Source organism: Ursus maritimus, unplaced genomic scaffold (genome assembly GCF_017311325.1).
Source record: "Ursus maritimus isolate PB19 unplaced genomic scaffold, ASM1731132v1 scaffold_22, whole genome shotgun sequence".
NCBI classification, from domain to species: domain Eukaryota; kingdom Metazoa; phylum Chordata; class Mammalia; order Carnivora; family Ursidae; genus Ursus; species Ursus maritimus.
Genome location: NW_024424675.1, coordinates 10,870,855 through 10,884,000, shown reverse-complemented (window position 1 = coordinate 10,884,000; position 13,146 = coordinate 10,870,855). Strand labels below are relative to the sequence as shown.

General features: G+C 44.5%; 1 protein-coding gene across 1 annotated transcript in view; it reads left to right on the top strand.

Moving 5' to 3' along the window:
• SPTLC3 (serine palmitoyltransferase long chain base subunit 3) overlaps positions 1-13,146 on the top strand; it is a 134,447-nt gene that overhangs the window by 83,549 nt on the left and 37,752 nt on the right. Inside the window, exon 8 of the mRNA XM_008703358.2 lies at positions 7,340-7,559. Within this exon, the coding sequence (XP_008701580.1) occupies positions 7,340-7,559 (220 nt within the window). The remainder of the gene's footprint in view (positions 1-7,339; positions 7,560-13,146) is intronic.

The window sequence follows — 13,146 nt, the reverse complement described above, 5'->3', positions numbered from 1 at the left end:
AATAATAGTAGTAGTAATAATAATAATAATAATAATCCAGGTACCATCTTGTTTTTTCCCTTGGCCTTCCTGCCCCAGCGCCTGGTGTCCTGGGTGTCCCCAGGGCTACTGTGGAGTTGCAAAGCTGGCATTCCAAGTTTCTAGTAGCCCACGTTATGTATCACCCATCAGCACCTCCTCGGGTCAGCCCCCAGATGGTGTCCTAGTTATGAAGTCTTTGGGATCGCCCTACAGCAGCGTTCTCAACCAAGGTGTTTCCTTCCCACAACCGCCCCACTCCTGGACACTCTGGGCAAGTTTCACTTGTCACAACTGCAATAGAGCACTCCTGGCATCTAGTCGGCGGAGGCCAGGGATATTGCTAACCATCCTGCAATGCACAGGACAGCCCCCCACAACAGAGAAGCCACCTGCTCGAAATGTCAACGGTGCCGAGGTTGAAAGACCCTGCCGTGGAATCCTTCAATTTAACAATTCCATTTAATGAATAATTTACTCACTGGCCTTGAACTTGCTACTTTTCGGAAATAATCTCATATTGACTCTGGGCTGTCATAATCTCAAGCCCAGGTCTTTCTCCCTGTGTGATCTGTGCCAGCTGCCACCTTGGGAAGGGAGCCCTTGTCTAAACACCTGTCATTCAGGCCTGGACTTGTGGGAGCAGGGATCAGCTGAGGGAGAGCAGACCGGACATCTCCTTTAACCAGACTTGACAGGATTCAACTGCAAATAAACAAAACTTGGCTCCACTAAAGGAAAGTTGTGTTTGAAGTACTTTGATCGTGGCTGAAATTAAGTGGACCACCAGCATTTTACTGTCAACCATTCCCATCAGTTACACAGAGAACCCACTCCAGCAGCAGGGCTTGTTAATAGCTAGGCCTGTGTCCTACCATGATCTCAGGAGGATGGCAGAGCCAGGTGTGGACTTCTGGCTCCAAGCCAGCATGGCACCAAACCACAGCCTGGGCCTCACTAGCAATGGTGTCTGTTCTGTTATCTGATACTGTGTAACAAACCACCCAAAGCATAAGGGCTTGCACTGCACTGGGCAGTTCTTCTGCTCCACATGGTGTTGACTGGGGTCATTCATGGGGTTGCATTCAGCTGGGAGTCCAGCTGGGATCTGGAACGTCCAAAACGACCTCACTCAGTACTAGCTGTTGGCTGAGGTACCTTGTTCCCTTCTCTTCTCTGGGGTACTTGGTCTATAGGCTCTTCTCACTCAGCAATCAAGCCAGAACTTCCTTACAACATGGTGCCGTCTTCTGAGAGAAGGAGAGCAGAAGCTGCCAGTCTTTTAAGGGTGAGGCCCAGCACTGGTATAGCATCACTTCTGCCATGCTCTATTGGTCAAAATAAAGGCGAAAGGCCAGGCCAGATTCAAGGGGAAGGGAGACAGACCACGCCTCTTGAGGCGAGGATTGGCTTGTGTGTAGAGGGATGGGAAGACTTGCAAGCAGCCATCTTTGGAGGCGATCTACCACAGTGGTTCAATCAGCCTGGCATTTATTTATACAGTGAAACCTCCACTTTCCACGGACTTCCCTTCACAGAGACCTTTCTTTTATCTCATCTGCGCAAAATCTTGTCTTTACGTGAAACTGTGACCTCAAAGAACCCGTTTGTAACTAGGGAGCAGGGCACCTCTTAGACAAGCCTCAGTACTTCCTGGGACCTCAGTTTCCTCATCTGTAAAATAAGGCTAACCGAGACTGGAGTTCTGGAACATAGTGGATGTCCTCATCTGCTGTTGTCACCAAAAAACGAAATTATTTCCCACAAGATTTTCCAAAGGACCAGGGTTAGGAATGTGAAACCAGCAGTTCACGAATGCGCCTCTACTTTGTAGCAATGTCTTATGGACACATACCTTGTTGACATCAGCACAAAGCCTCTTTTGAATTTTCGCTCTCAGATTTTTTTTTATCTATTGCTGTGGTTTGCCACCATGGGCAAAGTCCCCCCCGTCCCCCCCCCCGCCCTGTCACCACCACAAATGCCTCACATAAATCAATTTTTTTCATAATTCCTAAAAAAAGCAGTCAGCCCAATCAGACAGTTTCAGGCAGGTATCAAGGTAGAAAAAAGCCAGATACCAATTTTTTTTTTAAAGATTATTTATTTTTTTATTTGACAGAGAGAGAGAGAGCCAGCGAGAAAGGGAACACAGGCAGGGGGAGTGGGAGAGGAAGAAGCAGGCTCCCAGCGGAGGAGCCCGATGTGGGGCTCGATCCCGGGACTCTGGGATCACGCCCTGAGCCGAAGGCAGACACTCAATGACTGAGCCACCCAGGTGCCCCCAGATACCAATTTTAAGAAGTCCACAAGCTCCACAAGAGCAGTTATGATAATGGTAATTACACTAACAATAACAACAGTAATAATGTCACCATCCGTAAACCATCTAAGTCTCATTATGTCTCATTATGTATACAGAGAATATGGGGGAGCCAGAATCTGGAGGGAGGCCTGGGACCTGGGTTCAAATCCCAGTGTTGTCACCTATAGTCCTGTGCCCTTCATAGGGTTCTTTTGTTAAGTATTAAATAAGATCATCGGACCTCGTTCTTGCAGAAGCCCTGCCCATAGTAAGCCCACAACCAAGGGCGGCTGTCTTCATCATTAAATTTCTTTTCAGTTGAGGAAGTTGAAGCATGGAAAACAGTAAGCTCTCTGCATTGTGAAGCCGTTTGCTCTCCGCCCAGCTGAAGGAGGGATGTCAGGGGAAGGAGCTTGCGTTTACTCTGCGACTACTGCTCGCTTCACACGGGTGATCTTGAGTTACTGTGAAGATGAAGACCCTTGACCCAGGGCAGACAACTGAGATGAAGTAGGACCAGGATTCAAATGAGGTAGCCCTGCTGGGACAGAGGCCCAGTATCAGCAGAAGACTCCACCCGTGGGTCCCCATCCAAAGACGTAAACATGGAAGATGTCAAGTTCTCCATGTGGCCTTCACCACTTGCCTACCCAGGGTAAAATAGGGAGAGTGAAACTTGAGATCTAAAGTTCCATGAGTTCGTGATTTGGGGCTTAAAAGTACAATCCTATTATTATAGTGTTCTCGTCTGCATTTTCTTTTAAGAATTGTTTTAAAGTCAGTTTCTTCCAGTTTTGCGTCTCTGAAAAGTCTAATTGGTTGACTCATTGTGGTTGAGAAATCTCACAATTATTCAGAAATAGACTAGAGAAGGGCAGGGGGTCTCAAATAACCTGGGAGATACAGTCACATAACTGGAGCCCAAACTTGCAAAATAAAAAGTATCGAGAACTAGTAACCAGCCCTTCCAGAAAACACATACGTAAACAAATGTTTGAGTCTCAGAAGGCCCTTCTCTCTCAGAGTGTAAGCTCTTCTCCTCCCCAAGACAGTGTAAGTTTAAGGATCGAGAACTTTAACCCATGGTTTAAACAAATAGAGAAAAAAGGAAAAGAAAGTACTTTAGTTTTAACTAGTCTTACCTCTCTTCTTTTTCTGTTTTCACCCTCTTTTCTTCCCTGGATTATACGTGGGGCCCACCAGGGAGATTTTTCCACCATGTAAGTTGGCAGGCCAGTGGGTTAATTCCCAGTCCTGCTAGTGGATAATATGCTTTATATGTGAAGGAGAAGGTGGTGAGAGGGAAATTTCAAAAAAGAGTCTTGTCGCTTAGCTAATTCATTATGTAACAGAAAAGATACAAAGAAATTATTCACCAGCTTGCTGGTGGAAGACTAATTCCAGTCCTTGCACAGAGCTTCAAATTAAGTACTGGAATTATCTCTACCTACAGTTGTATTTTAGTTGTTTTCCTTTTACTGAAGTCAAAAGAAAACACAACTTGCCATTCAGGAAGAAAAAAAAAAACAAAATGCCATCCTTGTTTTCTTTTTCATTTTTGGCGCTGTGTTTTCAGACAGCCATTTACAGGAATAACATAGAAATCCATTTGTATGCATGCACCGATCTCAATATCCCCCTATAGGAAAGGGTTCGATTCAAATTTGGTCACATTGAGAAAATGAAAACTTAGTGCGGGTGAATATAACTCTTTATAAAAGCCGAGTTCTCCCTGGGACCCATGTGTGCCCTGCAGTAACTCCAGAAATCAGCAGTCCTGTAGAGTCATTAATCTTGGAGGGAGAAATACAAACCAGGTGGGCAGACTCCTAACATCAGCTCGACCAGCCCCAGCAAAGGATGGCTAATTAGCTGCCTTCAGTGTCTGCAAACTGTTCAGCATTAATGCTGGCTCCTGCCAAATTCAGTTCCAGAACAAAGAACGGCATTTGTGACATGTCAGGTTTTCAGCATCGTTGTGTTACCAACTTATAACACATTAAAGATGAGAAGTGGATCCCAGAATTTTGAGGGCATATAGCCGTCTATTATGTAGGACACTCATAGGCCTCTTTCCTAGAAGATTCAACACAGAGCGTTGTCAAGGGCTCCCAATTTCTCAAGTCAGGCCCCACTGCAAACATTTCCTCCTAAGTGCCTCCTAAGAAAAAGAACAACCCAGTGAGTGCTCATACGTGCCAGACACTTTACAAACATCGTTTCTAGGCTTCCTTAGAAAGACCTTACAGGAAGGGTTCCATCATCGTGCTTCCTTTACATCCGAGAAAACTGAGGCAGAGAACATCATGTAAGTTGCCCACGTCCTCCGTTGGTAAGTGGTGTGGCTACAGTCGAAGCTGAGTCAGATGGCCGCACTTTCTCCCCTCAATGAAAACCATGTTAACAAACGATTAATCTAAGAAAATACTGGAATTAACTCAGAAACTTATGTAAGAGAAGATGAGTGTATTTGGTTTTCATTTCATTAAGATCTGAAACCAGCCATTCAGAATGACCTTGTGAAAACACAAATGGCAATAAAGCTGGACTTCATTAAAATTAACAACTTGTGCTTTGCGGAAGACCATGCCAAGACAGTGAGAAGACAAGCCACAGACTGGGAGAAAGATTTTCAAAAGACATATCTGACAAAGGACTATTATCTAAAATGTACAAAGAACTCTTAAAACTCAACAGTGAGAAGGCAAACAACCTGATCCAAAGACCTTAGCAGACACCCCACCAGAGAAGATGTGTAAATGGAAAAACGCATAGGAAAAGAAGCTTCACATCATAATTCATCAGGGAAATGTAAATTAAAGCAATAAGATACCACTACACGCCTGTTAGGAGGCCAGAATCTGGAAGACTGACGATGTGAAGCAACAGAAAGGCTCATACATTCGTGGTGGGAATGCAAAATGGCACAGGCACTCTGGAGGACAGTGTGGTGGTTTCTTACAAAACTAAACACACTCCTACCCTACAATACAGCAATCATGCTCCTTGATGTTTACGCAAAGGAGCTGAGTGTCCACACAAAACCCTGCACATGGATGTTTATAGTATCTTTATTCATAATTGCCAAAACTTGGAAGCAACCAAAATGTCCTTCGGTCAGTGAATGAATAAGTAAACTGTGGGGCATCCAGACAATGGAATGCTATTTAGCACTAAAAAGAAATGAGCCCTCAAGCCATGAAAAGACATGGAAGAAACCTAACTGCCTATTATTAAGTGAAAGAAGCCAGCCGTAAAAGGCTACATGGTGCATGATCCCAGCTGTATGGCATTCTGGAAAAGGCAAAACTATGGAGACCGTGAAAAGATCAGTAGTTGCCAGGGGTTGGGTGGGGAGAGGAGGGAATAGGGGATTTGTAGGGCAGTAAAAACAGTCTGTAAGATAGCACGAGGACGGATACACGTTAGCATACATTTGTCCAAACTTACGGAATGCACAACACCGAGAGGCAGCCGTCACGTTACCTACGGAATTTGGGTGACAATGGTGTGTCAGCGTAGGTTCATTTGTGACAAGTGGACCGTGCTGGTGGGGGATGTTGATAATGGGGGAGATTACGCGTATGTGGGGCAGGAAGCATATGGGAAATCTTTACCTTCCGCTCAGTTTTGCTGTGACCTTGAAACTGCTCTGAAGAATAAAGTCCTTTAAAGAAGCCGAAAGCACAAATGCTGCTCTCGGTGGTCACCCTACTCCCTCCAAACCAACACCTCTTGGCTTGGGTAACGGCACAACCAGCCGGACTGTTTTGACTGAATCGACCTAACACTTAAGTTTATTTTTGTCATACATTAAATGTAATAAATAAACTAATTGGGAAGAAGGGAGAGGTTCAAATTTCTGTTTGCGCCCGTTGATTCATTCTCGAATGAAATTGAAGGGTTGCTTGAGTTGTTTGACAAGTTCCTTTGCGTGGTGAGGGTGAGAGGGTGTGTGTTTTCATAGAATCCGCCTGTCAGTGCAGTCAAAACTATGTGTGGTGTAGACACAGCCCACAAAGTGTTGTGAGAACTGATTAAAGCCAAAAGTTCTTTTAAACCCATTGGGTTCCAAAGGTGGCATGTAAATGTGAATTTCACTTATTTATTTACTTCATATTTTTCCCTTTTCTGGAGAGCTTGAAGTGTTTTTGCAATTTATAATACCATGAAAAATTAAGCACTTAGGGCTAAACCAAAAAGGTTCATCTATGGCAGTGGTTCTCAAAGTGTTGTCCCCAACCAGAGGATGTCTCCTAGGAACTTGGTAGAAACACAAATTCTCAGCCCACCCCAGACCTGCCAAATCAGAAACTCAGGGGCGGGGGTGGGGGGGTAGCATAATCTGTGTTTTAACAAACCATTCAGGGGATTCCGATGCTCCCTCAAGAATAGAACCATTGCCCTAAAGGAACAGAAAGAGGGGACACCACCAGATGCCTCCAATAGCGCTTGACTTCCAAGGAGCACTAAACAAGAGATCCTGAGAACTTTCTATTGTGCTGTCATCAACACTGTGTGTCTTAAGCAAAGTTCTTTTCTGTGTTTTTAATTCTTTCCTTTCATCTTTGGCAATGCAAGCGCTGAGTTTGGATCCGATAGAACTCTTCAAATAGACAGCAGCAAGCTGACAAAGATAGATTACCATAGAACGATCTCATTAAAACTAGCAGAAGACCTAGAATCCAAAATGGTCCGTCTAGTTACACTAGTTGACTTTCCAAATAAATCGATCAACAGTGCAGTGAGCTAATTGTTCACTTGAGAATTAGCTATAAGCACTTCAATCTATTGAACACAAAATTTTTTTTCAAGTAAAATAATGCCAGATCAGCTTTTCAAGATTGAGAAGGTTGTCTTATCCAAATAAAATATGCCTTAAGAAGAGAGGAATTGCATGTCCGTCCCACTGACTGGTGTCAGGACAGGCTGTCTGAGAAGGACTGGAAGGGAGACCATCACAGGGTTTCCCAGGAAAGAATACTCAAGTGACAAGAATTTCTCCTTATGCCCTAGCATGGAAGGTTCCATCGTGCATCTGCCCCAGATCGTGGCTCTAAAGAAGAAATACAAGGCTTACCTCTACATAGATGAAGCTCACAGTATTGGGTCCGTGGGCCCAACCGGCCGGGGTGTTGTCGAATTCTTTGGACTGGACCCTCGAGATGTTGATGTGCTTATGGGCACGTTCACCAAAAGCTTTGGAGCTGCGGGGGGTTACATAGCTGGAAGGAAGGTAAGCCAGGGACTCCCCGTGTCTATCTTAAACCTGAATGCTCTGGGGACCCAGTCTGCAGGGCTTCTGTGAGTTCCCCGAGAGCTTCCGCTCAGTTCAGTTGATCATGGCAGCCTGGATACAGTGGGTCCCCAGCCAAGTAGGCCCAGCGTGGCAAGGAACTCCCCCGCTCACGGTGAAGAGGAGCACGTGACGCGGAATCGCTTTAGAATAAAATGACAGCATCAGCAGTGTACGCAGGAAAAGGCTTCATACAAGGAGAGGGGTGGTTGACTCTGCAGGGTAGTAGCTAAGGACTCTTAGAATAAATATCATTCTCCTAGGCAAATGATGGGGGAGGGTATATTTCAAAAAGAGGGAGTAATGTAGACCAAACCACAGACATGTTAAGGGGATGTTACAGAGCTGTAAGTAGCTTGGCTGTTGTGGCATGAAAAACATAAAGCAGGTAACAGCAACAGTGGGCAAAGGTCAGATATTAATGAGGTTGACCCTGTGCTACGAGTTCTGGGTTTTAAGAGTTTCAGTCAAAATCGTAGCAAGATCAGAGACACCCTTGTAAGAGATTTCCTGTGCGAAATAATTCTCTCCCACATTTTGGATAAGCCATAGGTCAAATTGTGTCACCCTCTAATTAATTTCTTTCTTTCTTTCTTTCTTTCTTTCTTTCTTTCTTTCTTTCTTTCTTTCTTTCTTTCTTCCTTCCTTCCTTCCTTCCTTCCTTTCTTCCTTTCTTTCTTCCTTTCTTCCTTTCTTTCTTAAGTAATCTCTGCCCCCAGTGTGGGGCTCAAACTCATGACCCCAGGATCAAGAATCGTATCTGGACCAACAGAGCCAGCCGGATGCCCTTCTCATATCTTATCTACGTGACTTAAAATTCTGATCCGATGGGATCAGACTATTGAGTGTTATCCCTGTCCTTTTAAGCCAATATCACCAAGGAGATTGCCAATATAAACCAATCAATGTTTAAAAGAAATTAAAGAGAGGAGGCAAGGGCCAGGGAGAAAGAGAAAATGAAAAAATCAAACCTGGATTTGAGGGATAAAGAAGCCAGTGGTCTGCCCTGTACCCAAACCCTGATAGCTCTCTCACAAAGGCCTACACCTGCCCCAGAGTGACTCGTGACAGTGGTGTTGGCTCCACCAAGGAGGAACACCAGGCCTCAAACCAGTGCATGCAGGTGGCATTCACAGCGTCTCCAAAATTTCCAACTCCTTACTCATTGTCACCAGCAGGAACAAGAGTTCAGACTCCTGATAAACCAGTTAGACAAATCAGGGACTGTAGCCGAAGACAGTCTGGCCATCAAAAGCCTATGATTTAAAACAACAGATTTCACTGTGACCATGAGATGTACAAATGCTTAAAATGGTCAGGGTTTTCAGTGGTCTTGACCCTTCAACTAGCATTACTTTCTTCTGAGCTCAAAGCACTGTTTTCCATCCTCCCTCCACCGGCCTGTGGGAATTAGCCGGGTAATGCTAAAAACATCGGGAATGCTTAGGATCCTACAAAATTTAGCTGAATCTGGTGAAAGGTTTAATGTTCCCTTCCTCAACTGTGGAAGCAGAGGGATCAGAAGGTCTCAAATTTAGAAGGTGCCTCATTGGGGCTTCATTTTTTGTGAGCTTGTGGTTTTGTGATGACTTTAGCAGCAGTTCTGAGCTACAAAATTTTTAACCAAGCGTAACTCTGTTTCCTGAACTAAGGGCACCTGAATAAACGGAAGCGCGCGGATCCTTGAAATGTTGTCAAATTTCGTAGATGTCACATTTTCCCCTTGGAGTTCCTTCATCGGATACCCACTTTAAACAAAGGCTCATGACTGGCCTGAAGTTAGGACCAGCTCACTCTGGTTCTCTCTTCCTCTCCATCCTCAAGCCAGTGGGACTGTTTTGAAGGTGTATTTGTTCTTGTCTATGTAACTTGTATTCATTTGGGATAGATACCGGGCAGTCGTGGAAAATCATTACTTACATTAATATCAATGCAGAAAAAAAATGTGTAGATCTGTTCATTTCCTTGCTCTTTAAAATATTCATTCTCCGCATGCTTGGATCCAGAGAACTGCATCATCCTTCCCCCTCTGCTGCCTTTCCAGAGCCTCTGTCTTCTCCTCCCGCTCCGAACTACGCTGCAGTCTCTGAGTTGACCACTAGATGGCAGCAAGAATTAGAGAGTCTTTGGCAGAGGTCCATTAGCCTGTACAGAGCCTTAACTGCCCTTAAACAGTCAGATGCGAAACCTAGAAAACATAGGGCAGTTTTCAAGACGTGGAGGGTGAGCAAGAGACTGGAGGCCACTTGAGAAAGTTTTTATATGCGTCGTCCCCTGATGATTTCAAAATCAAACACACACCTGTCTGGAATGGTTTTGATGAGTCTGTGGCAAACCCAGATAAATTGGTTTCCTTCCAACCTGCTAAGCCCAAGACTTAATGGAATTTTTGCATCTGCTTGTCTGGACCTTTAGCTTTTTAAGTTATGTTAATTTTAAATTATGTGTAGTTTCCATTTAAATCATAGTTTTTATTCGCCTGGATTTTGAATTATTTTTGAGAAAATTTTCACTTATACTTTGTTTTAAACTGTGCTTTTTAACTGAAAGGACGGAGGATTGGACAAATGCTAACAGTTTTAATTTGAAAGAAAACTTTCTACTTAGCTATTTAAATAATTGGAGTACAGTTTTTATAGAGTTTCATCATATTTTTCCTGGATATTTTGGAGTATATACCTCAATTTGTGTGTGGGGTGGGGAAAGTAACTGCAAAATAGCGAGGATTCTAACCAGTAGGTACAAAAGCAACAAAATGAACCTTAAAATGTTAAAACACACACACTAGGATTGTACATTTTTCTGAAACACTAATAATTTCAATTTCACTATGTTCATAGAGATCTTAGTAAATCTTGAGATTTGAAATTAACTACTTGGGTCAAAAAATCTAGAAAAAGGTAAAACTGGCTTTCTTTTTAAATGTCAATGTTAGGGTTAGTAGGAGAGGGACTATATTCCCAACAACAGTTTCGAGGAGGCTCTAGAAGTCTTTCTGGAGCTGGTCAAGGTCAGGAACGTGTACGTTAGCAACCAGATCTGTCATGAAAGGAAACGTGTTTGGAAACAAACAAGAGGAGGAAAAATTGATTTGCTAAGACAGTACCACAGAGAGTAGGGACTTTGTCTTGGCCTTAGGCTGGCTGTCACCGAATGTCCGACAAATTCATCTCTGCTTATTGGAATTTACTGCCCCCGTCTGGACTTTCTCTCCCTGCCTTAGGGAAACCGACCAAACGGCCTCTCCAGAGCCAGCAATATTTTGCTATTTTGTTCACTTTGAGTTTGGAGCTACCGTAGATCATCTGGGAACAACCCAACTTGGAACATTCTGTCCTTTCAAGACCTTTGCGGTGCAATGTCAGAGATAACGCCTTCTCTCCACCTGTCAGAGCTCCATGCTATGAATGGCTTCTTTGAAGGATACCTGAGCTGATGAAGCTAGCTTTATGTTTATTTTTTAATTTGTGTCAGTCCAGTTGCCTAGGAGGTGTGGTCAACACTAAAGACCCTGCTTTGGGGGGCCCAAGTGTTTCTCAGGCATATATCCTGAGTTCCCTTGTCTGCCTGCTGCTAACCCCTGGCTTTACAGCCTCCCCAGGCTGAGCAGAGACCTGCAAATGAGTGGAGCAGAGGTAGCCTTCATGACTGATTGGTTGCAGGGCTGGAATTCCGGAGAAGGGAAGTCCGACACGGCAGCCAAGTTTGGGGTGAGCGTTCGCCCCAGAAGCCTGGGCGCCAGACAAAGGCTGGCCCCTCACAGAGGCCAGCTCTGCCCTGTGTGCTCAGCCCAGGCTGCATTTAACAGCCCTTTGAAGTAAATGGGGGTCACGGTATGAGCACCAAGATGTTTATTCTAAGAGCCTCCTGTCTGATTTCCTCAGCAAACCACCCCTGCCCTTGAACTCCAGGCCTATGGGTAGAGAAAATAATCAGGGTTTTGAACTTACAAATGGACTTGGAAACCTCGGTATGAGGAGACCTCTAACCCACTTTGAAGGAAGACATAACCCAGACTTTCCTTGAGGAGACCAAAGCCAACTCCTAATTCATGGCTTTTGGTGCCCAATGGCGGAACGCGAGGAGAGAGTCAGAAATGGGGCATCGAGACCTTCCTTGATGCTCAGCAGAAGTTACCTAAGGAGCCCCACTTTCTGAAGCAAGTCAGAAAATTAACCCCGTTCACAAACTCAGACCCTAAGAGGAAGGGGACCCAGTCTAAAAGAAATAAGATTGTGGGCAAGAGAGTCTTAATGTTAAAAGAGAATGATAACTGCACTGATGGGGCATTCATTCAAACTCAGAACGCACACGACCTTGGCTTTATGAACGTTCCCAATTTGGAAAGGAAAACTACAGGTTGGGGGACATTGAGAAGAACCCTTGAGGAATCCAAGGAAGTTTTGCTTTGTTTCTTTGTCTGATCTTTGCCAGTGAAGCCCCAAGACTAAGAGAATATTTCTATGCTTGTTCCTAAGAATGCAGCTTAGTAGTTCCCTATATACTTCGGGGACTCTCACCATCCATCCTCAGTCCCTGAAACCCCTCTGCTTTTCATTAGATCATCGGTATTTACCAGGCCCCTGCTAGGTCCCCACCGCTGTGGATTTTAGAGGAGTGCGTAACTCCATCCCTGCTCTCAAGGGGGTCTCCCTCACTTTGGGGAAATAAGAGCACTGGCCCCAAAGCATTTTGAGACCGATGCAATTCAGTCTGTGGTTTAGTACTGTTAACACTCGAGTATATTGGGGTTCTCCCCTCTACCCCCAAAAAGGAGCAAACTGTGAATTAGGGAAAGTATCACAGGTGAAGTGGAAGTGAAGGAGGTCGGCTCTGGGCTCCCCTGTCCCCCTCACCACGTGCCAAGCCAGCTGTCTGGTCTGGGGAAGTATTATAGTATGGCGCTAAGCGTGGGGACTCCAGAGCCAGGCTCTTTGGGTCCAAATCCTTGTTACCCAACCAGGTTTTGGTTGGATCATTTTCTATCTGTTTTGTGACTCGGTCACCTCAACTATAAAAGGGAGATAAAAATAGTACTTATCTCAGAGTGATTGGGAAGGTAAAATAAGTTAGCCCATGTAAAGTTCTTAAAATGGAGCTTCAAGTGGCCAAGGAATATCAACTGTGGTGTTAGCTTCGAGCCCTATTATGTTTTGGGGGCCATGCCAACTGTCATCAAGTCTGGGGACTCTTTTCTTTAAAATGCTTTTCTTCTCCTTTCTTTTCCTTCCGACCTTTACTACCCCAATAAGGATAGAGGAAGAGCTGGGCTGAAAACCTTTGGTTTGCTGTCTGGGTGTACCAATGTGTAGTTCCCTAATCTTAGAACATTACCCTCTGCCAAATGAGGGGCCTGGGTTAGAGACACTTCGAGGAGTTTTTGTATTTTAGTTCTCTCCTCCCAACGCATGCTCCCAGCTCTAAGAATCTCCGAACGCACAATCCATTAACAATGACTGCCAATCTCATTGGGAGTTCACTATGTACCAGACACTCTTCTAGACTATATATATATATATATATATAT